The 22,173-nt window shown below is 42.7% G+C and overlaps 2 protein-coding genes across 3 annotated transcripts in view; one reads left to right on the forward strand and one right to left on the reverse strand.

The window, feature by feature from the left end:
• Window positions 1-8,238: 8,238 nt before the first annotated feature.
• LOC138931505 (uncharacterized) lies at window positions 8,239-16,628 on the reverse strand. The gene is made up of 5 exons (XM_070292324.1): window positions 15,480-16,628; window positions 12,457-12,826; window positions 10,869-11,086; window positions 10,578-10,751; window positions 8,239-9,740 (listed from the first exon to the last, which is right to left on the reverse strand). The coding sequence occupies exon 1, from the start codon at window positions 16,626-16,628 to the stop codon at window positions 15,945-15,947; it is 684 nt and encodes a 227-aa protein (XP_070148425.1). The 3' UTR covers window positions 8,239-9,740; window positions 10,578-10,751; window positions 10,869-11,086; window positions 12,457-12,826; window positions 15,480-15,944.
• The window catches only part of ZDHHC17 (zinc finger DHHC-type palmitoyltransferase 17), a 98,940-nt gene continuing 93,186 nt past the window's right edge, over window positions 16,420-22,173 (forward strand). For both annotated transcript variants that reach the window (XM_069584076.1, XM_069584078.1), the window contains exon 1: window positions 16,420-16,719. In XM_069584076.1, coding sequence (XP_069440177.1) covers window positions 16,627-16,719 — 93 coding nt within the window. In that variant the 5' untranslated portion in view covers window positions 16,420-16,626. The remainder of the gene's footprint in view (window positions 16,720-22,173) is intronic.

Genomic DNA, 22,173 nt, shown 5'->3' on the forward strand with positions numbered 1-22,173 from the left:
ACGATTTCCAAGAAAGAGTGCACATGTTATTGAGTTTCATATTTAAAAAGCCTGAAAATTTTAAAGCTTATTATTAAAATTAGAATTATACGGGTGCCAGGGTCATGTATAATAACATGATGATTTTGGTTTGAGGAAAAGCTCCCCAGTCCATCTGGATCTTCACACTGCATCGGTTTACTTGCATCCACCAGACCCAGGAATGATAGCCTCAGACATTCACATCCTCTTTAAAAAGCTGCACAATGATGCTTTTATGGTTTACTGTAACTATTAGGCTCAAAAATATGAGCCGTAGAGGATGGGCTGGCTCAGGGCCAAAAGCACAGAAAACAGTTTTTTGGACGTTATGTAAGATGGAGGTAAGAAACAGCGTGATTATGCCACGTGTGAAATTAAAAGGAGGGATTGGCCCGGATCTCAAGTGCAACTGGGAGAGACACAGGAGGCAGTAGGCAAATGCAAAGGAGAAAGTCACCAGCGCTGGTGTGGGTTCCAGCACTGTTGCCACACAAAGATTAAGCGAAGGACCTATTTACTTTTGTTTCAATTCAAGGTAGGTATATCTCCAACATAGGGAATCCCCGAGTAGGACAAACCAGCTGCTTTCATTTTAGCTTGTTTGGTGGTGGTGAGTTTTGATTCCAAGTGCAGGAGCCTGACTCAAACTGCTGCTGCTGCTGCTGCTAAGTCACTTCAGTCGTGTCCGACTCTTCGCGACCCCATGGACTGCAGCCCACCAGGTTCCTCTGTCCATGGGAGTTTCCAGGCAAGAATACTGGAGTGGGGTGCCATTGCCTTCTCCGTGACTCAAATAAGTTTGGGCTAGTTCGGGCTAAAAGAATTCCTGGGTTTATGTAAAAGAAAGTTGAGGGATTAACCATTTTTAAGCATCAGTGAGTTCAGGGCTTACTCTAGAAGGCTATTGGAGAAGGAAATGGCAACTCACTCCAGTATTCTTGCCTGGGAAACCCCATGGACAGAGGAACGTGGTGGGCTACAGTCCATGGGGTTGCAAAGAGTGAGACACGAATAAGCAGCTAAAAAACAACACCTAGAGGGCTATATCTTATCCTCCAACTCTTGCCTGCTGTTCTCTGCTTAGGTTCCTTCTCAGGCGGGCTCTCCCCGAGTATAAGGTAGAAGAGATGGCGGCAGCAGTATTGGGCTTCACTAGAAAGCACCTCAGAGGACAGTGGCAGCCACTCCAGTGCTCTTGCCCGGAAAATCCCAAGGACGGAGGAGCCTGGTCAGTTGCAGCCCATGGGGTTGCTGAGAGTCGGACACGACTGAGCGACTTCACTTTCACTTTTCACTTTCATGCATTGGAGAAGGAAATGGCACCCCACTCCAGTGTTTCTTGCCTGAAGAATCCCAGAGACGGGGGAGCCTAGTGGGAGGCTGTCTATGGGGTCACACAGAGTCGGACACGACTGAAGCGACTTAGCAGCAACAGCAGCAGAAAGCACCTAACGAGGCCAGGTGACTTCCTAAGTACTGAGAATATAAAGACGGATAAGACATCATCCCTATTCTTTTATTTCACTCAATAAAAATTTATTATTAAGGTCATTTCCAGAGAATTCACCTCTATCTTGTTTACTTAAACTAATTCATTTTCTTGGAGGATTTTTGTTTTCTACTACATAGAACCATTACAGTACATTCCAGAATATACTTAACTTTTTATGTTTTCACAAAAGCATATTTCCCAGTTTATTTCATTTGCACTTGCCCAATAATGCATGTTTTAAAGTTAGATTTAGAAAAGGCAGAGGAGCCAGAGGTCAAATTGCCAACATCTGTTGGATCATCGAAAAAGCAACAGAGTCCCAGAAAAACATCTACTTCTGCTTTATGGATTACGCCAAAGCCTTTGACAGTGTGGGTCACAACAAACTGTGGAAAATTCTGAAAGAGATGGGAATACCAGACCATCTGACCTGCCTCTTGAGATATCTGTATGCAGGTCAGGAAGCAACAGTTAGAACTGGACATGAAACAACAGACTGGTTCCAAATCAGGAAAGGAGTACATCAAGGCTATATATTGTCACCTTGCTTATTTAACTTATATGCAAAGTACATCATGAGAAACACTGGACTGGATGAAGCACAAGCTGGAATCAAGATTGCCAGGAGAAATATCAATAACCTCAGATATGCAGATGACACCACCCTTATGGCAGAAAGTGAAGAAGAACTAAAGAGCCTCTTGATGAAAGTGAAAGAGGAGAGTGAAAAAGTTGGCTTAAAACTCAACATTCAGAAAACGAAGATCATGGCATCTGGTCCCATCACTTCATGGGAAATAGATGGAGAAACAATGAAAACAGTGAGAGACTTTATTTTTTTGGGCTCCAAAATCACTGCAGATGGTGACTGCAGCCATGAAATTAAAAGACGCTTACTCCTTGGAAGAAAAGCTATGACCAACCTAGCCAGCATATTAAAAAGCAGAGATATTACTTTGCAAACAAAGGTCCGCCTAGTTAAAGCTATGGTTTTTCCAGTGGTCATGTATGGATGTGAGAGTTGGACTGTGAAGAAGGCTGAGCGCCAAAGAATTGATGCTTTTGAACTGTGGTGTTGGAGAAGACTCTTGAGAGTCCCTTGGACTGCAAGGAGATCCAACCAGTCCATTCTAAAGGAGATCAGTCCTGGGTGTTCATTGGAAGGACTGATGCTAAAGCTGAAACTCCAATACTTTGGCCACCTCATGCGAAGAGTTGACTCATTGGAAAAGGCCCTGATGCTGGGAGGGATTGGGGGCAGGAGGAGAAGGGGACGACAGAGGATGAGATGGCTGGGTGGCATCACCGACTCGATGGACGTGAGTTTGAGTGAACTTCGGGAGTTGGTGATGGATAGGGAGGCCTGGTGTGCTGTTATTTATGGGGTTGCAAAGAGTCGGACACGACTGAGCGACTGAACTGAACTGAATCCTAACTGGCTGTTAATTTAATATGCATTTTTTTCATATTTATATACTTTTACTTTTTTAGAGCAATTTTAGGTTCACAGCAAAATGAAGGAGAAGGTACAGAGATTTCCCATAAATCTCCTGTGCTCATACATTATAGTCTCCCTCATTACCACCATCCCTCTTTAGGATGGTATACTTGTTACAACTGACGAAGCTACATTGACATACATCACCACCCAAAGTCCACAGTTTGCACTGCTGTTCATTCTTGGTAGTGTACAGTCTATGGGTTGGACAAATGTTAATGACATGTATCCACTGTGATAGTATCAGAGAGTATTTTCAATGCCTTAAAAATTCTCGAGGCTTTGCCGATTTTTTTCTCACCTGTACCCATCCCACAAGCCTGAGCAACCACTGATCTTTTTATTGTCTCCATAGTTTTGCTTTTTTTAGAATGTCATATAGTTAGAATCTTACAATATGTAGCCTTTTAAAATTAGCTTCTTTCACTTAGTAATATGCATATAAGTTTCCCTAATGTCTTTTAATGGCTTGTTAGCTCATTTCTTTTTAGCACTGAATAGTATTCCATTGTCTGTATGTATACAAGTTGTCCATTTCCTACTGCAGGACATCTTGCTTGCTTCTAAGTTTTGGCAATTATGAATGGTTTCTGTAAACACCCATATGAAGGGTTTTATGCGTAGACATAAATTTTCAACTCTTTTGGATAACTACCAGCAAGCATGATTGCTGGATCTTATGGTAAGGGTATCATTCATTTTGGAAAAAATGGCCAAACTATTTTCCAAAGTGACTGTGCCATTTTGTATTCCCACCAGCAAGGTATGAGAGTGCCTACTCCTCCACATCACTGCTGGCATTAGGTGATGTCAGTGTTCACGATTTTGACCATTCTAATAAGTATATAGTGAAATCACATCCTTGTTGTAATTTGCACTTCCCTAACGACATATGATGTGGAGCAGCTTTTCATAAGTATATTTGTCATCTGTATATCTTCTTGGGTAATGTGTCTATTCAGATCTGTGGCCTATTTTTAAATCATGTTATTTGTTTTCTTGTTGAATTTTAAGAGTTCTTGGTTTAATTTGGGTAATAGTCTTTGAACAGATGTGTCTTTTGCTAATATTTCTTCCTAGTCTGATGCTGGTATTCTCATATTTATGACATTACTTTTCACAGAGCAGAAGTTTTTTAATTTTAATAATTTTGGCTTATCCATTATTTCTTTAATGTATCATCCTTTGGTGGTGTATTTAAAAAGTCATCAGCATAAGAAAGGTCATCTAAGTTTTCTCTGTGCTATCTTCTAGAAGTTTTTATAGTTTCCATTCAGATCTGTCATCCATTTTCAGTTAAATTTTGTGAAGAGTATAAGGTCTATGTCTAGATTCACTATTATTTTTGTACATGTGGATATCCAGTTGTTCCAGTACCATTTGTTGAAAACCCTTTTTTTACTCTGTTGTAATGCCTTTGCTCATTTGTCAGATAAATCAACTATATACTTCTGGCTCTGTTTCTGAGCTTTCTATTTTGTTCCATTGATCTACTTGTCTAGCCTTTCACCAGTAACATTGTCTTGACTACTATAGCTTTATAGTTAGTCTTAAATTGGGTAGTGTCATTCTTGACCTTTGTACTTTTCTTTCAATATTGTATTGACTATTTTATCTTTTGTCTCTCCATATATACTTCAGAATCATTTTGTCAACATTCAGAAAATAACTGATGCTGAAGCTGAAGCTCCAATACTTTTGTTACCTGATGCAATAAGTCAACTCATTGGAAAAGACCCTGATGCTGGGAAAGATTGAAAGCAGGAGGAAAGGGCGGGTGACAGAGGATAAGATGGTTGGATGGCATCATTGACTCAATGGACATGAGTTTGAGCAAACTCTGGGAGATAGTGAAGCGCAAGGAAGCCTGGAGTGCTGCAGTCCATGGGGTGACAAAGAGTCGGATGTAACTTAGCGAATGAACATCAACACAAATGACTTTCTGGGATTTTGATTGGGATTGCATTGGATTTATATATCAATTTGGGAAAAACAATATTGAGTCTTCCTACCTAGGAGCATGAAATCTTTTCCCATTTATTTAGTTCTTTAATTTTGTTCTTCAGAGGGTTGCCATTTTCCTAATATAGGACTTGCACATATTTGTTATGTTTATGCCTAGTTATTTGTTATGTTTATGCCTAGTTATTTCATGTTTGTAAACAGCACTGTGTTTTGAATTTCAAATTCTACTTGTTTCACTGCAGGCATATAGGAAGGCAACTGATTCATGTGTATTAATCTTGTGTCCTGCAACCTTGTTATAATCAGTTATTAGCTCCAGGAGGTTTCTTTTTGTAAAATCTCTGACAATCATGCCATCTGCAAACAAAGACAGTTTAATTTCTTCCTTCCCAAGATGTACACATTTTAGTTCATTTTCTTGTTTTATGGAATTAGCCAGTATCTCCAATATAGCGTTGCAAAGGAGCAATAAGAGGGGATATCTTTCCCTTATTTCTGATTTTAGTGTGAAAGCTTCTAGTTTCTCACCACTAAGTATGATGTTATCTATATCATACTTTTTTTTTAGTTTTTAAAATCAAGTTGAGGAAGTTCTCCCTTTATTGCTAATTTACTGAGAGTTTTTATGTTGAATGGGTATTGGATTTCGTCAAGTGCCTCTTCCTCATTTATTGATATGATCTTATTTCTCTTTTTTAGCCTTTTGATGTGATGGATTATGTTAATTGACTTCCATTGAATCACCTGAGTGGTTGGGATAATTCCCACTTGGTTGTAGGGCATACTTCTTTTTATACATTGTTGGATTCAATTTGCTAGTATTTTGTTGAGAATTTTGGCACTGGCATTCATGAGAGAAATTGCTCTGAATCCTTCCGTTCTTGTGTTAATAACATCTTTGTCTTATCCTGATATTAGAGTAATGCTAGTGAATTAGAACTAGAATGAGTTAGGAAGTATTTTTTCTGCTTCTGTCCTCTAAAAAAGATTGTAGAGAATCAGTGTAACTTTCTCCTTAAATGTTAGGTCAAGGTACACTTTTAAAGTACAGTTTGAAACCCTAAAGACTCTACCAGAAAATTACTAGAGCTAATCAATGAATATAGTAAAGTTGCAGGATATAAAATCAACACACAGAAATCCTTTGCATTCCTATGCACTAACAATGAGAAAACAGAAAGAGAAATTAAGGAAACAATTCCATTCACCATTGCAACAAAAGAATAAAATACTATTCTACCTAAAAATATATCTACCTAAAGAAACAAAAGACCTATATATAGAAAACTATAAAACACTGATGAAAGAAATCAAAGAGGACACAAATACATGGAGAAATATACCGTGTTCATGGATCAAAAGAATCAATATAGTGAAAATGAGTATACTACCCAAAGCAATCTACAGATTCAATGCAATCCCTATCAAGCTACCAACTGTATTTTTCAGAGAACTAGAACAAATAATTTCACAATTTGTATGGAAATACAAAAAACCTCAAATAGCCAAAGCAGTCTTGAGAAAGAAGAATGGAACTGGAGGAATCAACCTGCCTGACTTCAGGCTCTACTACAAAGCCACAGTCATCAAGACAGTATGGTACTGGCACAAAGATAGAAATATAGATCAATGGAACTAAATAGAAAGCCCAGAGATGAATCCACACACCTATGAACACCTTATCTTTGACAAAGGAGGCAAGAATATACAATGGAGAAAAGATAATCTCTTTAACAACTGGTGCTAGGAAAACTGGTCAACCACTTGTAAAAGAATGAAACTAGATCACTTTCTAACACCATACACAAAAATAAACTCAAAATGGATTAAAGATCTAAACATAAGACTAGAAACTATAAAACTCCTAGAGGAAAACATAGGAAAAACACTCTCCGACATAAACCACAGCAGAATCCTCTATGACCCACCTCCCAGAATACTGGAAATAAAAGCGAAAATAAATGGGACTTAATTAAAATTAAAAGCTTCTGCAAAACAAAGGAAACTATAAGCAAGGTGAAAAGACAGCCTTCAGAATGGGATAAAATAATAGCAAACAAAGCAACGGACAAAGAATTAATCTCAAAAATATACAAGCAACTTATGCAGCTCAATTCCAGAAAAATAAACGACCCAATCAAAAAGTGGGCCAAAGAACTAAACAGACATTTCTCCAAGGAAGACATACAGATGGCTAACAAACATATGAAAAGATGCTCAACATCACTCATTATCAGAGAAATGCAAATCAAAACCACAATGAGGTACCATTTCATGCCAGTCAGAATGGCTGCTATTCAAAAGTCAACAAGCAATAAATGCTGGAAAGGGTGTGGAGAAAAGGGAACCCTCTTACACTGTTGGTGGGAATGCAAACTAGTACAGCCACTACGGAGAATAGTGTGGAGGCTCCTTAAAAAACTGGAAATAGAACTGCCATAAGACCCAGCAATCCCACTGCTGGGCATACACACCGAGGAAACCAGAATTGAAAGAGACACATGTACTCCCAATGTTCATCACAGCACTGTTTATATAATAGCCAGGACATGGAAGCAACCTAGATGTCCATCGGCAGACAAATGGATAAGAAAGCTGTGGTACATATACACAATGGAATATTACTCAGCCATTAAAAAGAATACATTTGAATCAGTTCTAATGAGGTGGATGAAACTGGAGCCTATTATACAGAGTGAAGTAAGCCAGAAAGAAAAATACTAATACAGTATACTAAATATATATGGAATACAGTATACTCATATATATGGAATTTAGAAAGATGGTAATGATAACCCTGTATGTGAGACAGCAAAAGAGACACAGATGTATAGAGCGGTTTTTTGGACTCTGTGGGAGAGGTGGAGGGTGGGATGATGTGGGAGAATGGCACTGAACCATATAAGTTATCACATGTGAAACTAATCGCCAGTCCAGGTTTGATGCAGGGTGCTCGGGGCTGGTGCAGCGGGATGACCCAGAGGGATGGGATGGGGAGGGGGGTTCAGGATGGGGAACACATGTACACCCATGGCAGATTCATGTCAATGTATGGCAAAACCAATACAATATTGTAAAGTAAAATAATTAAATAATTAATTAAAAAAAAAAAGTACAGTTTGCATTTGTAAGTTATGTGGTAGCTTATGGTGAAGCAGCTTGAATCCTAAGCACGGTGTCTGGAATTATCATGATGGGGAAAGGAAATGCTGGATCACATAGAAACCCACCTTTGCTTTGTTTCAGAGCACTCCTTTGCTGATTTCTATTGATACAACATTTACTGAAAACCTAGTACATGACAGCAAGCATTGCTCTAGGTGCTTGATAATTAATTAGTTAATTACACATGCACATTTATACACATATATACATATACGTCAGAGAAGGCAATGGCACCCCACTCTTGTATTCTTGCCTGGAAAATCCCATGGATGGAGAAGCCTGGTGGGCTGCAGTCCATGGGGTCGCGAAGAGTCAGACACAACTGACTGACTTCACTTTCATGCACTGGAGAAGGAAATGGCAACCCACTCCAGTGTTCTCGCCTGGAGAATCCCAGGGACAGGGGAGCCTGGTGGGCTGCCATCTCTGGGGTGGCACAGAGTCAGACACGACTGAAGCAACTTAGCAGCAGCAGCATACATATATGTGAATAAATAAGTGTCTACCATTTGTTTAAAATTAAAATTCTTTGTTTTGACATAATTTAAGATCTTTGCTGTGGTAACTGAACACAAAATTGCTACATATCCTTTACCCAGATTCCCCAAACATTAACATTTTATTATTTTCTCCTTGAGACTTTGTCATAACATTCCATTATACTTAAATATTTCAGCATAAATTTCCTAAAACCAAGAACATTTTTTTATATAATCATAAGGCAATGGTTAAAATCAGGAAGGTAACATTGATACAAAAGTACTGTCTACTATACAGATTGTATTCAAATTTTGCCAGTTGTTCCAGCAGCAACATATGTTGTCTGCTAATGCAACGTAAGATTCTGGGTCACATATTGCATTCAATTTTTATTTAACTCAGAATAATTCCTCACTCTTCCTTTGTCCTTTATGACAGTGACATTTTCAAGGAGTACAGGCCGCATATTTTGTAGAATGTCCCTCACTTTGGGTTTGTCAGATGTTTCTGCTTCATGATTAGATTCAGGATATGACTTTTGGTAGGAATATCACAGGAGTGACATTGGCTTCTCAGTGCATCATTTCAGGAGACACACAATACCAATTTATCCCATGTTCCTATTTTTAAAGTACTTAGCATCTAGCATTTGTGACAGGACACAGAGAAATAATCCTGGTATAGTCTGATCATCACAATAAGTCAGATGGACATGAATGTAGACACATTCATTCATCCTTCATACTTGCTTGGCTTACCACTTTGCTCCAGCCATTTCTGCTGGAGCCAACTCTGCTCTGCCACGGTCTGTGTCAAGTGCTTGGGACATCTCTTGCTACTGCAGTAGGAACTCTCTGCCGCCACCACCTGGGATGCCTACAGAAGCCCAGCCAGCTATTTTAGCACAGGCACAGACTGGGGGGTGGAAGGAGCTGACACTGAAGGGTAGAGCCAGAGAATCCATCATCAGCTCCTGCACGTCAGGCACTCCTGACAATTCCGAGGGACAATGTACACAGCTCTCCAAAGGCTCTCATCAGGACAAAGCTCCAGGCACCCAGAGTGACGACCAGCTCAAAACCTATGCCTGCAGACAACAGAAAGACATGGGGACGGGGGCTGGGGTGGGGGAGGGAGAGGGTTGGATGCTCTGAGAGAGTGGCACTGACATATATACAGTGCCATGTGCAAAATCACACATAGAAAGTCAAACGTTTGTCTATGAACCAAGTAAGGATGGCCCTTGAACGGCCTGAAGACAATGGCAGTTGTAAGACCTGTAGATTGACTTATTTTTGTTAAGGACTCATGAAGACTTTCTGCCCAGGTGGCACAGTGTTTAAGAATCTGCCTGCCAGTGCAAGAGACTCAAGAGTCATGGGTTCGATGCCTGGGTTGGGAAGATCCCCTGGAGAAGGAAACGGTAACCAGCTCCAGTATTCTTGCCTGGAAAATTCCATGGACAGAGGAGCCTAGTGGGCTACATGAGCATACATGCAGGGCAGGGCATGAAGACGTAAAGAAAGGATAGACTCATGTTACCAACACTTTACTCCAGGCAGGCTATGAAAATCAGAAAGCCTCCAAGGCGGTACTTAAAGGGATGCTTATTTTTTGTATCCACAAAGCAAACTGTGCTGATAATCAGATCCAGGACTGAGTTGGAAGGACACAGAGCTACACAGAAGGCTGAATATACTGTCTCGACAAGTTTTCTATGCTAAAGGCAGGGCCCTATAAGGGGAAAAAGTAGAATCCTGAGACTCTGAACAGTAGCATTTCGGTGAGCAAGCCTGAGAAATTGTCAAAATGTCTTATGAAATCTGTGTTGGTACAAATAGCTTCCTCTGCTTTGCTTAAGAATAGCCTCCCTTTTCTGAAGACCCTAGAGTAAACCTGTATGAAGCAACAGGCACAGAAACAAAGATCTGTAAGACCTGGTTAACATTTATTTACCTGAAGGAACAGAGGAGTGAATCCTGAAACTGCCAGATCAGGGAAGGCAAAGAAGGACAGCAGAGAACTCACTGAGGTTGAAAACCATCTGGAGTTTCACGATGTGGCAGGACACATGAGCTAAGTCTAATATATTGCTAGGATGGCTCCTTAGACCTTGGATAGGGTGAAGACCTATAGGAAATGAAGGACAGACTCTAGAAGTGCCTTGACTGCCTTGAGGAAGGTGTCTGAAGGCTCAGAGAGGTTAGAATGTAAGAAAAATTTATAATATTATCCCTGAGAACTCACCATCTGACTGTGTTCTCTGTAAGAGTCCGGTGGCTGCACCCACCTCAAACGCAGTAAGAAAGTCAGTGGTGAGGATACCATTGACATCTCCAAGAAGCCCAGTGGCAGTTATCCATTACAGGTGACAGTGAAGAGATGCTGCTGCGGGACTGGGTTCCTTAACATTATCTGGATTGACAGGAATCCAAAACAGCGGAGGCCTGGTGGTAGCACTTAACCTACAGAAGGAAAGTGGACACAATTGTGATAATGGGCTGCAAGGCCAGAATGACCACAGAATATCTTCATCCACAGAGCTCTGTAATAATGACTAATGGACCCTCAGTCAGTTAGTTCAGTCAGTTGTGTCCGACTCTTTGCAACCCCATGAATTGCAGCACGCCAGGCCTCCCTGTCCATCACCATCTCCCAGAGTTCACTCAGACTCACGTCCATCGAGTCAGTGATGCCATCCAGCCATCTCATCCTCTGTCGTCCCCTTCTCCTCCTGCCCCCAGTCCCTCCCAGCATCAGAGTCTTTTCCAATGAGTCAACTCTTTGCATGAGGTGGCCAAAGTGCTGGAGCTTCAGCTTCAGTATCATTCCCTCCAAAGAAATCCCAGGGCTGATCTCCTTCAGAATGGACTGGCTGGATCTCCTTGCAGTCCAAGGGACTCTCAAGAGTCTTCTCCAACACCACAGTTCAAAAGCATCAGTTCTTTGGCGCTCAGCTTTCTTCATAGTCCACGCATACATGACCACTGGAAAAACCATAGCCTTGACTAGACAGACCTTTGTTGGCAAAGTAATGTCTCTGCTTTTGAATATGCTATCTAGGTTGGTCATAACTTTTCTTCCAAGGAGTAAGCGTCTTTTAATTTCATGGCTACAGTCACCATCTGCAATGATTTTGGAGCCCCCCAAAATAAAGTCTACTGTTTCCCCATCTATTTCCCATGAAGTGATGGGACCAGATGCCATGATCTTTGTTTTCTGAATGTTGAGCTTTAAGCCAGCTTTTTCACTCTCCTCTTTCACTTTCATCAAGACCCTAGTGAGTCTCAAAGCAAGTTAAAGAGCATCCACTAGGGCGTTACTTGATCTGTATGTGTAATCACAAAAAAAGTCAACAGCTGGTTAACATTTCCTACTGTCGGGGATCTTCCCAGCCCAGGAATGGAACCTGTGTCTCCTGCATTGGCAGGCAGATTCTCTACTGCTGAGCTGCCAAGGAAGCCCATATACTTACTGAGAATTATTTTAATTTTATTTAACCTAGGATAAACTAGATGACTTCTCAAAGTCCTTTAAAGGTTAAAGTTATTAGTCAAGAACTAGAGTCATCATTTATCACCATCAGGATTTTTCTTTTTTCCCCCAAACTGGGATCCCTGGACTACGCTGAGAAAGTCCTGAACTCTCTAATATTTATGCAAACTCGTGTGTATGTATGTTTGGAAATCTGTAGTTCCCACTGTCTTCTCATAATTGACTAATCTAAAGGCAAGTATCACAAAAGTTGAATTTGAGATGAATCTCAGGGGATGAAATTAGGAAAAAAGTCTTGCAGTGAATGAGGTAACCAATCGTAGAAATAACCCAAACTTACCAATGAGGGCTGGAGGTGTCAGGGAACTCTCAGGTTCCCAAATCTGAGAACAGTCTCTAGAACAGCGGTTCCCAATCTTTTTGGCACCAGGGTCCAGTTTCGTGGAAGACAATTTTTCCACCGACCAGGGTAGGGGGGATGATTCAAGCACATGACATTTATTGTGCCCTTTACTTCTATTATTATTACATCAGCTCCATCTCAGATCATCAGGCATTAGATTAGAGATTGGGGACCCCTGCTCTAGTATCTAATTATATTAGCAGATCAAAAGCTGAGTGAGGATGGAGGAAAACTTTCAGCTGTGGGGGATTTCTGAAATGTCCAGATGGTCAGTTAAAACTGCACTACAGATTTTCTCCCTTAGTACCTGTTAAAAAAAAAAAAAGGTCTAGAAAATTCACCAATTTAGCAATCAAAAAATGAAAGTGGCATATCCTAAAGTTAAAAAGAGAGAGAGAGAAATAAAAAATAGACGGGACACAAAGGAGCGTAATATTCTGAAACAAAGCAGAGAAGAATGAATGAGCTTACTTCTTAACTGTGCCCTTTCATCCACCTACCTAACTCAAGCTACACTGATAAAGATAGCAAATATCTGAGATTCACACTAATTGGCAGAGAAACCAACCTAGTTTGGTTTTGTGTTTCATTTTGTGACTGTACATTACTAGAAATAGCTGCAAGAAAGTCTGGTGAGGTAGAGAAAGTGAACCACGGAGCTGAGGTTTACAACGAAAGTGAAAGTTCCAGGACTTTAAGATGGGGAGACAATCTGACGTCTCAGGGCATTTCCTTATGGGGAAGAGATAAGAGATATGAGCTAGAATAAACTTTCAGCAAAGATAAAATAACCCAGGTTTTCTCATGCAGGCTGTACTTTGCCTCAACAGGGCTTTTGTCTCCACCACCATTTCCTCAAGGAAAGGAAAAAGTAAACAAAAGAAGAAATACTCTGTCCTCAAATAGGAACTAAGAGTAGAAACGAAGCTGGACTCAGATATGTAGGGAAGAAAGTAAAGACGACAGAAACAGGATTCAAACCCAGGTGGTCTGACTAGCCTGGGAAATCTGGAGAGAAGAATGTTTCCTAAATAATATAAATCAGCTGAACCAACTTTAGCTCAATTTCTAACTCTCAGTCTGATTCTTAGGTATAAATAAGTCAATGAGAGAGGAGCCCCGAGTTGCTGATCTAATACCTTGCAAGCGTGTTTGCGTGTGTGCCAAGTTTCTTGTGTCTGACTCTTTGGTGACCCCATGGACTGGAGCCCGCCAGGCTCCTCTGTCCATGGAATTCTCCAGGCAAGAATACTGGAGTGGGTTGCCATGCCTTCCCCAGGGGATCTTTGCTACCCAGGGATCGAACCTGCAGCTCCTGCAGCTCCTGCGTTACAGGCAGGTTCTTTACCGCTGAGCCACCGTGGAAGCCTGATCTGATACCTTAGGGGACATAAACTAATCAGGATACATCCATGCAGCGATGGGCCAGGAGCTTGGGGAAGAGGTCAGCGGCAGCACTGCCAGGGAGCATTGTGAAAGCAGCCCGGTCACAGTCTGGGCCTGTAAGTTACCACACATCCAAACTGTCCTAATGAAAATCCTCATGTGTGTGTGTGTGTTAAGTTATTCAGCCGCATCCGATGCTTTGGGACCCCATGGACTGTAGCCCACCAGGCTCCTCAGTCCTTGGAATTCCCCAGGCAGGAATACTGGAGCAGGTTGTCATTTCCTTCTCCAGGGGATCTCCCAGATCCAGGGATCAAACTCACATCTCCTGTGTTGCAGGCAGAGTCTCAGACTCACATCTCCTGTGTTGCAGGCAGAGTCTTTACCGTCTGAGCCACCAGGGAAGCCCTCATGTAAGTTTGCTTTTTTAATATCCTTCTGAACAGGAAACCTGGCAGGGGTCCAGCATAGTGAATCAGAGCACCATTAGCACTGAGGTAACTGGGACCTGGGACTCTCTACCAGATTGCTTGCATTTGTACCTGGACAAAAGTCTCCTCGAGCAGCAGGATATAAACCATAAGGGGCTAAAATTAACTACACGTGCAGCTAGGGCAACTGTCAAAAATAAGACACAAACAGGGCATAAACCAACTGCCATTTTGGTGGTGTGGGGAGCAGAGTATTTTGTATCATCCCTACACACAGTACCACCAAGGGGGTGAGCAGACCACCTAAACACCCCATCCCCCAGCCATCCCACCAATCAGCCCAACACTTACTCCATTTAAGGAACCAGCCTGATCTCCTAGAAGAGCAAGGGCACCTGTTACTTGAATTCACTTCCTCCTGCTGTGAGTCCCGATAAAGCTTTGCCTGAAGCCTGGCCTCTTATCAATTTCCATTTATTAAAGGGTCCAAGAACTCTAGTCAGTAACTGCACCGCATCCCCAAGTTAAACACATGTCAAATTTCACAGACTCCTTTCCTTCTCTAATTCGATCTTATCTACACCAATGGGACAAGATGAAAACTGAATTGTTGTAGCGAAAATTATTTCTGTCCATGTGAAAATGTGTCTGAAAGCAGTTTGGAGCACCGAAAGCAGGACCCTAATTCTGTTTAACTCTGCATAATGGGTGGAGGAGTCAGAACCAAAATTTTTGGTTTGGGCCAGGATCAAAAGAATGAAAATCAGCTCAGACCAAAATGAGAAAAAGCAACTGTGCTGGGAGAACAGACACTGATAAAACCAGCCACAAAGTTAACAGAGATGCCATTTCCCCCCCACCCCCACCCCCAGCCATGCAGCGTCTGTAAAATGCTATTTTCACCCCGCTCTGAGCGATACTTTTCTCTTGCCAATGATGCCCAGACACTTTGCTTTTTTATTACTATACTACCCAATTACTAAGCCGCCCTCTCCCACTGACAGCATCCAATCCCCGGTTACCCCTCTTTTCCAAATCCCGCCTCAGAAACAGCGTCCAATCCAGAACCGATCCCCGCTCATCCAGACCCTACAGACCTCCTCTGGCGGGAACCTAAACCTCACAGAAGATGCTTTCTCCTACCTTTCTGAGCGGTATCCAAGCTTCCTTGGAGTGCCCTCCCTCCTGATTACAAATAAATCTGATACTGTCGGATTGCAGGCTTCTTCCTGATTTGGCTTTAACACAAAACAGGTTAGTATCAGGATCCCTATGAAATAATGCTTGTTGCTAAATCGTTCTCTGAGTAGTTTAGATTTTCGATTTTTAATAGCTAATAAATAAATACTTTCTATAACGGTGCCATCAGCACATTTCTAAAACCCAATCCCCGCTACCAACCATGGAGCCCTGATATCCGTTAAAAAAAATGTATTTTCCTCTGGTTCGCATTTCAGCGAATTCAGCTTAAATAACTTCAGTTCTGAATTCCTGGATTACATTAAAATGTAGCAGAAGGGGGCGTGCGGATTTTGAGGGCGTTCATTTTAAATGTGGTTATTCGTAATTTAAGACAGGGCAGTTTGGGATCATCTTAAAAAGGCTTCTTCAGGAAGAAATCCCAAGCTTTATCCGTGTTTTCCGGGGTCCCCCCGGAGGCATAAACTGCGGGACGATCTTTCTGAGGGCGGAGGAAGGGGTGCGTTTTTCTTTTTCCAGGAGCGATGCACATCTGGATTCAAGCCTGAGCGTCCCAAAGCTAGTACGCGGAGCGGGGTGATGGCTGCACCCCAGGTCGCTGAGGACGGGCCCCGGGGGTCTCGGATCGGGGCAGCGGGATTTGCTGGCGTGGGCTGTCCCGACTGCCCGGGCCCCCGAGTCCCGGCTGCACGGCTCCGAGCCCTGCCCTCGTGGCTGCGCCGCCGCAAGGTTTTCCACGTGAAGGACCGGGTTACCCCCTCGCTGGGCGGCCGAATCCCCCCGGCAGCCAGAGGCGCACGGCTGCGGGAGGCCAGGGCCCGCCCCCGCGCGGCGGCGCCCACGCCCAGAGCCTCGGGCCCGCCGGCCCCGGCGCAGTGCAGCAGAGCGCGCTCCCGCGCGGGCCGGCCCCACACGCGCGCGCGCGCGCAGGGCCCCGCGCGCTCCGAGGGGGAGGGGGCAGAGGGGGCGGCACGGGGGGAAGGGGAGGAGGCGGCGGCGACCGCGTCGCCTCCGGCGGGGCTCGCGCTCGCCCTCGCGCTCGCCCTCCGCCTCGCCCGAGCCCCGCGAGGGTGAAACGCTTTCTCCCGGCATGCAGCGGGAGGAGGGATTTAACACCAAGATGGCGGACGGCCCGGATGAGTACGAGAGCGAAGCGGGCTGCGTGCCCCTTCTCCATCCAGAGGTGAGGAGCGGCTCCGGGCGCAGTCCTCGGCCCGCGGTCCCCCCGGCCCTTCGCCCCCGGCCGCGCGGCTGGGCGGCGGCCTGCGCGTGTGGGGTAGTGGAGCGTGCCGGAGTTGGGGAGGGCGGGCAGGCAGGTCCAGGCCCGAGCGGGCTGTGAGCGGATAACGGGGGAGGAGATAGCGGGGCGGGCCCGGCCGGGGCGTGCTCCGGGACGCCGGCCCCGGCTGTGCCTGGAGGGCAGGGGTGGAGGTGTTGACGGGTCTCCGCTGGCGCTGCGCTCCTCGCCGGTCCGCTGGAGACCGGGCCCTGGTGCTGGTTTGGAACCGCAGCTTGAGCGCCTAGTTCTGCTCCAGCCTCCCCGCGGGGGTGGGGGGAGAAGGAAGCGCGTTTGGTTTTGATTTCTTCAGTTTCCCTTCACCAGAGTGAACGACCGTGTCTGTTCCTCCCATTTGGCTCTCTGGAGATGTGTAGGGTATGAACACAGTTTCTTGGCCAAAGTGATGTCCTTCGTGTTGTGCCATAGGCAGCACCTCGGGGCACCTTGTGTCGGATGTCCGTATTTTAGCGTTTATCCTTAAACGATTAAAAAGAGAGGTCGAAACTTTTGGGAATAGACCCACGCTCACAGTAGCTTGTCTAAGTATCTTGTTTTTAAGGGGGACAGGAGCCAGAAAAGGATAGTGCAACACGTTTTCCCATCACATGAGTGTCTTCCCTGGAAGTAAACAGCGCTCCGCTCCAGGATCAGTAGCATTCTGTACGTGTTTACTTCTTAGTTCATAACTGAGGGAGTGCTCATTCAGGCCTGGAAGCGATTCTTGATGCCTCCCGGTGTTAAATGGTCCACAGTGATGTGCGGAGGGCAGCAGCAAAGCTTCCTGAAAAACTCGTACAGTTTTTATGAGCCTTGTAAGGGATGAAGACAATCTCTGTGTTGTGGTAGGGTGAACAAACATGGAAGCCTCTAACTGGTTAGCATGTATTAGAATGATTCTGTTTATTTCTGCAGTTGAGATTATACCCGGTGTACTGTTTGTTGTTTAGTGGTTAAGTCGGTACAAACTTTTTTGCAGCCCTTTGTACTGTAGACCGCCAGGCTTCTCTGGCCATGGGATTCTTCAGGCAAGAATACTGGAGTGGGTTGCCATCCCCGTTCTCCAGGGGATCTTCCCCCACCTAGAGATCGACCCACGTCTCCTGCATTGGCAGGTGGATTCTTTACCACTGAGCCAGGAGGGAAGCCCATAGCATGCTTATATTACTTAGTAAAATATAAATACAAGCACTTACCCATGTTATATACTAATACTCGTCACCTTCTCATTTGTCACTTTGACTTATCAAAAACAGTGGCACAGTTCCTTAGGCGCATACCTGGGCCACTCTAAGTGAAAAGGCTACTCTGGATTTCTAACAAACAGAGCTGTACAATAAAACTAAACGTTCTTTTTTGACCAAATGGTAAAAAAATTCTCAGAATTGGCATTGGAGATTTCTCTCTTTTAGTTCACGCTTCAGGCCCTAAAACTGTATCAAGAAATAGACAAAGTTTTCAGAAGACGCGCTGAAAATGTTGCTAAGGAATATTTCTAATCACCTATTCCTGTGAAAGTATTTTTAAATACATAAATACTGATTCTGTGTATTTTAACATAACTTTTCTCTCTTCATAAACTTTTGCTTTGTGAAGTACTTCATTGTTTGGTACTTTAGGAATAATTTCAACAGGCGACTAATCCAGAGATTGCTTGGTGTGATGGAATGGCCTGTAGGCTTGAAATTCAGAGACCAGGCTTCAGGTTACCATTTGATAAACTCTTAACTAGAAAATCAACTGCCTCATCAGTGAAAGTGAAAGTTGAAATACATGACAGTTACCATTCCTTTTTACTTGGCAAACATGGGGTTCGCTTAGTTCAGATATTTTGAGTCTTAAGCTCATAACTGTTAATACCGGAGCTATGCATTTTTCCTGTGGTTAGTTTTGCACTCACAGCTGGTATGCGAAGAGCTGACACATTGGAAAAGACCCTGATGCTGGGAAAGACTGTAGGCAAAAGAAGAAGGGGGCGACAGAGGATGAGGTGGTTGAATGGCACCACCCACTCAATGGGCATGAGTCTGAGCAAACTCCAGAAGGTAGTGAAGGACGGGGAAGCTTGGCATGCTGCAGTTCATGGGGTTATAAAGAGTTGGACATGACTTAGGGACTAAACAGTAGACCTGGGATAATTCTGTGTTTGTTCTTGGGCAAGCTACTTCTCTGAGTTTTAGGTTCATGATTTTTAATAATGGGATGAAGAAATATAAGCTATAATAAGGATTAAGTGAGATAATGTATCCTTTTTTGTTGGTAAAGTAAGCAGTGTCTTCATTCTTCCTTGGAAAGAAACTGAACAAACCTTTATTTGCTTTGGTGAGCAAATAGGATAATAGTAGCTTTAACTTGCTTAGCATGGACTTTTGGCTAGACAAACTTGGGTTCCAATTCTGGATTTGTAGTAATGAGCCAAGTGACCTGAGACAGGTTCTTAGCCTCTTAAAGCCTCAGTTTGTTCATCAGAAAATGGAAATGCTGCCTAGTTCATTTGGCTTTAAGGGATCAGGTTGTGTTGAGCTTTGTTGAGCTTGAAGAACTGGCACATTGTAGCTGCTCAGCTAATGTTTCTCCTTTCTCCAACCAGAAGGAGAATGGTGTTATATATTTATTTTGATTTTGATAAATGGTTTAGAAACTTGTTTGGGTTTTAATTTAATGGAATAGGATCTTGCAGGAACAAGTTTATTTTACTTTTTATGTTCAAATTTAGCACTGTGTCACAAAAATTGTTTCTCACTATTTGTTGAATAGATCATTTGTGAGGTAAAGACATTATCTATTCCTTAAATCTGTTAATATGCAGACTGCTCACTGTTAAAACCTTTCTTAGGGGATTATGTAACTAGATGAACAATGAACCCTCCTTTTTAGAAGTATTTGCTGTGAGAGAACCTTACTTTTCAGTTAATTAAATAATCCATTCATTTAGTAAGTCATTTAATTATCTGTTTATCTTGAGACTTCAGGATATTTGTGATAAAGTCAGTGTGAAACAGTATAGGCTACTGGTTAAAAGCCAAGACTAGTGACAAATGGAAAATCTAGATTCTGCCTCTTACTATCATCATGGTCAAATTACATTTTATGCTTTTGTGAAATTAGGTTCATAGTACCTACCTCTAAGTAGAATAACGTTTATAAAGCAGTCATGGCAGATCTAGGCACATAGACTGCTGACCAAATCTAAAGGGCCTTGGGCCCTGACATAAAGTGAGTACTGATGCTGTTGACTTTTGTTTTCTGATGAGATAGACTTTTAATGGAAAAAATTAGAGGCTATTTGGAAAAAGATAAACTGATTATCAGGGGAATTAGGCTGCTAATCCCAGCTTTTCTCCTTTAGGCCAGTAGACATTTGAATTATACTTTGTTTCTTTGCTTTTAAGATGAAGAGGCTAGACTGTGTGCTGTCTTCAGATTTCCTCAGACTTCAATGTTCTGATGTATGCTGCAAGTTTTCGAGGTTGATGGGCTTGATCATCTCTCCGCTAGATGCACAGCTCTGTGCTAGGTTTTATGGGTGAAAATGTAATGGATAGCTTCTGCTGTCCAGAAGTTAATGACCTAGTTGGGAAGATAGGCGAAACCAAGTAACTGCTGAAAGGAGAAGTGTAGTCAGTAAGTTTGGATTCCCGTTATCTAGACTGGTTAGAAGTAAAACTTAAGTGGATGGATACCATGTGTTGGTCTCTAGATCCAGCTGACTTGCTGTCTGTCACCAGCCTTCCGTCTCACTTGCTAATACATCCTCAGTAAGCCACCCCTGCTCTTTCATATAATGAGGCCATGATACTCCCTTCAGAGTATCATTATTAGGCTCTCCGTTTGAGCAAGAGCTGACTTAGAGCTTTGAACTGGATTGCCTAGATGATGTAGAACTTTCATCTCTTGATTGCTTCCTTTTTTTTCCCCTCAATTTCAAAACTTCGATTACTGCCTTTTCTCTAGTGTCTCATTTTTTTTAATGCTGTTTTTTTGCTTCACATTACATTTGTGTATATTTGTGTCTCATTTTACACAAATGTAATGTGAAGCAAAAAAAGTTAGCATTAAAAAAAATTGAGACACTAGAGAAACGGCAGTAATCGAAGTTTTGAAATTGAGGGGAAAAAAAAGGAAGCAATCAAGAGATGAAAGTTCTACATCATCTAGGCAATCCAGTTCAAAGCTCTAAGTCAGCTCTTGCTCAAACGGAGAGCCGTTATAATTGCCTCACGTTACATTTGTGTATATTTGTGTCTCATTTTTGGAGAAGGCGATGGCACCCCACTCCAGTACTCTTGCCTGGAAAATCCCGTGGATGGAGGAGCCTGGTGGGCTGCAGTCCATGGGATCGCAGAGAGTCGGACGCGACTGAGCGACTTCACTTTCACTTTTCACTTTCATGCATTGGAGAGGGAAATGGCAACCCACTCCAGTGTTCTTGCCTGGAGAATCCCAGGGACGGGGGAGCCTGGTGGGCTGCCATCTATAGGGTCACACAGAGTCGGACACGACTGAAGCGACTTAGCAGCAGCAGTGTTTCATTTTTTCTTTGTTTAGAGTATTAAACTGAAGTACTGAAAATTGCTTTTCTTTTTCTAATAGGTTGCTGGCACGTTCTTTCCCTTCAAAACAGGTCTTTCTGTCAGTCTTTAGGATCTGATCCCTTTTTTTATTCAACAAAAATTCAGCTATAGGCCATATACTTATAATTTAGATTTAAAAATACTATACCTCAAGCATAGTAACCACTGATTCAATATATATAAAATGAAAATGCAATTAATCGGTGACCTCATGAACTGTGGCAAAGCCAAAATTGAAAATTACTGATCTGTAGAACAAAAAAATTACATTTGATTGTGAGAAGGGCCATCTTACTGTTTTGATCACTGTTTTTGTTTAATTTGTGAGACTTACCCACAAAATTTTTATTAAGAGTGGACTGTTCAGTAGGTACATATAGGAGTGTATAGGTTGCAAGTGGTTCCGTTCAAATCCTAGTTTTCCACTTGCTACCCATGTGACTCTGGGCAAGTTCCAGAGTACTGTGTTCCAGTTTCCCAGACTAAAATGGGGACATAATAGCCCCTATATCATGAAGTTGCTGTGAAAATTAAATGAGAAAACGTATGTAAAGTTCTGTGTCTGGCACTTGGTAACACAATGCATGTTAGCTGTTAATGTTGTGATAAGTTAGTAATGTCCCAGGCAAGAGTAGTATTCATGTATTAGATATTGAGACAACTGACTAAGTAGCTAAGATAAAGAAAATTGGTTGTCTGGGGTTTGAAGAGAGGATGGGCAGGCAGCTTTTTATTATAAACATTTGCTTGCACTATTTAATTTTCTTAAGGGCTTCCCATTCTTTCA

The sequence above is a fragment of the Ovis canadensis genome, chromosome 3, assembly GCF_042477335.2.
Source record: "Ovis canadensis isolate MfBH-ARS-UI-01 breed Bighorn chromosome 3, ARS-UI_OviCan_v2, whole genome shotgun sequence".
Lineage (NCBI taxonomy): Eukaryota > Metazoa > Chordata > Mammalia > Artiodactyla > Bovidae > Ovis > Ovis canadensis.

Coding starts and splice junctions, on each gene's coding strand:
- LOC138931505 (XM_070292324.1), bottom strand. CDS start 16,628: ATGCCGGGAGAAAGCGTTTCACCCTCGCGGGGCTCGGGCGAGGCGGAG.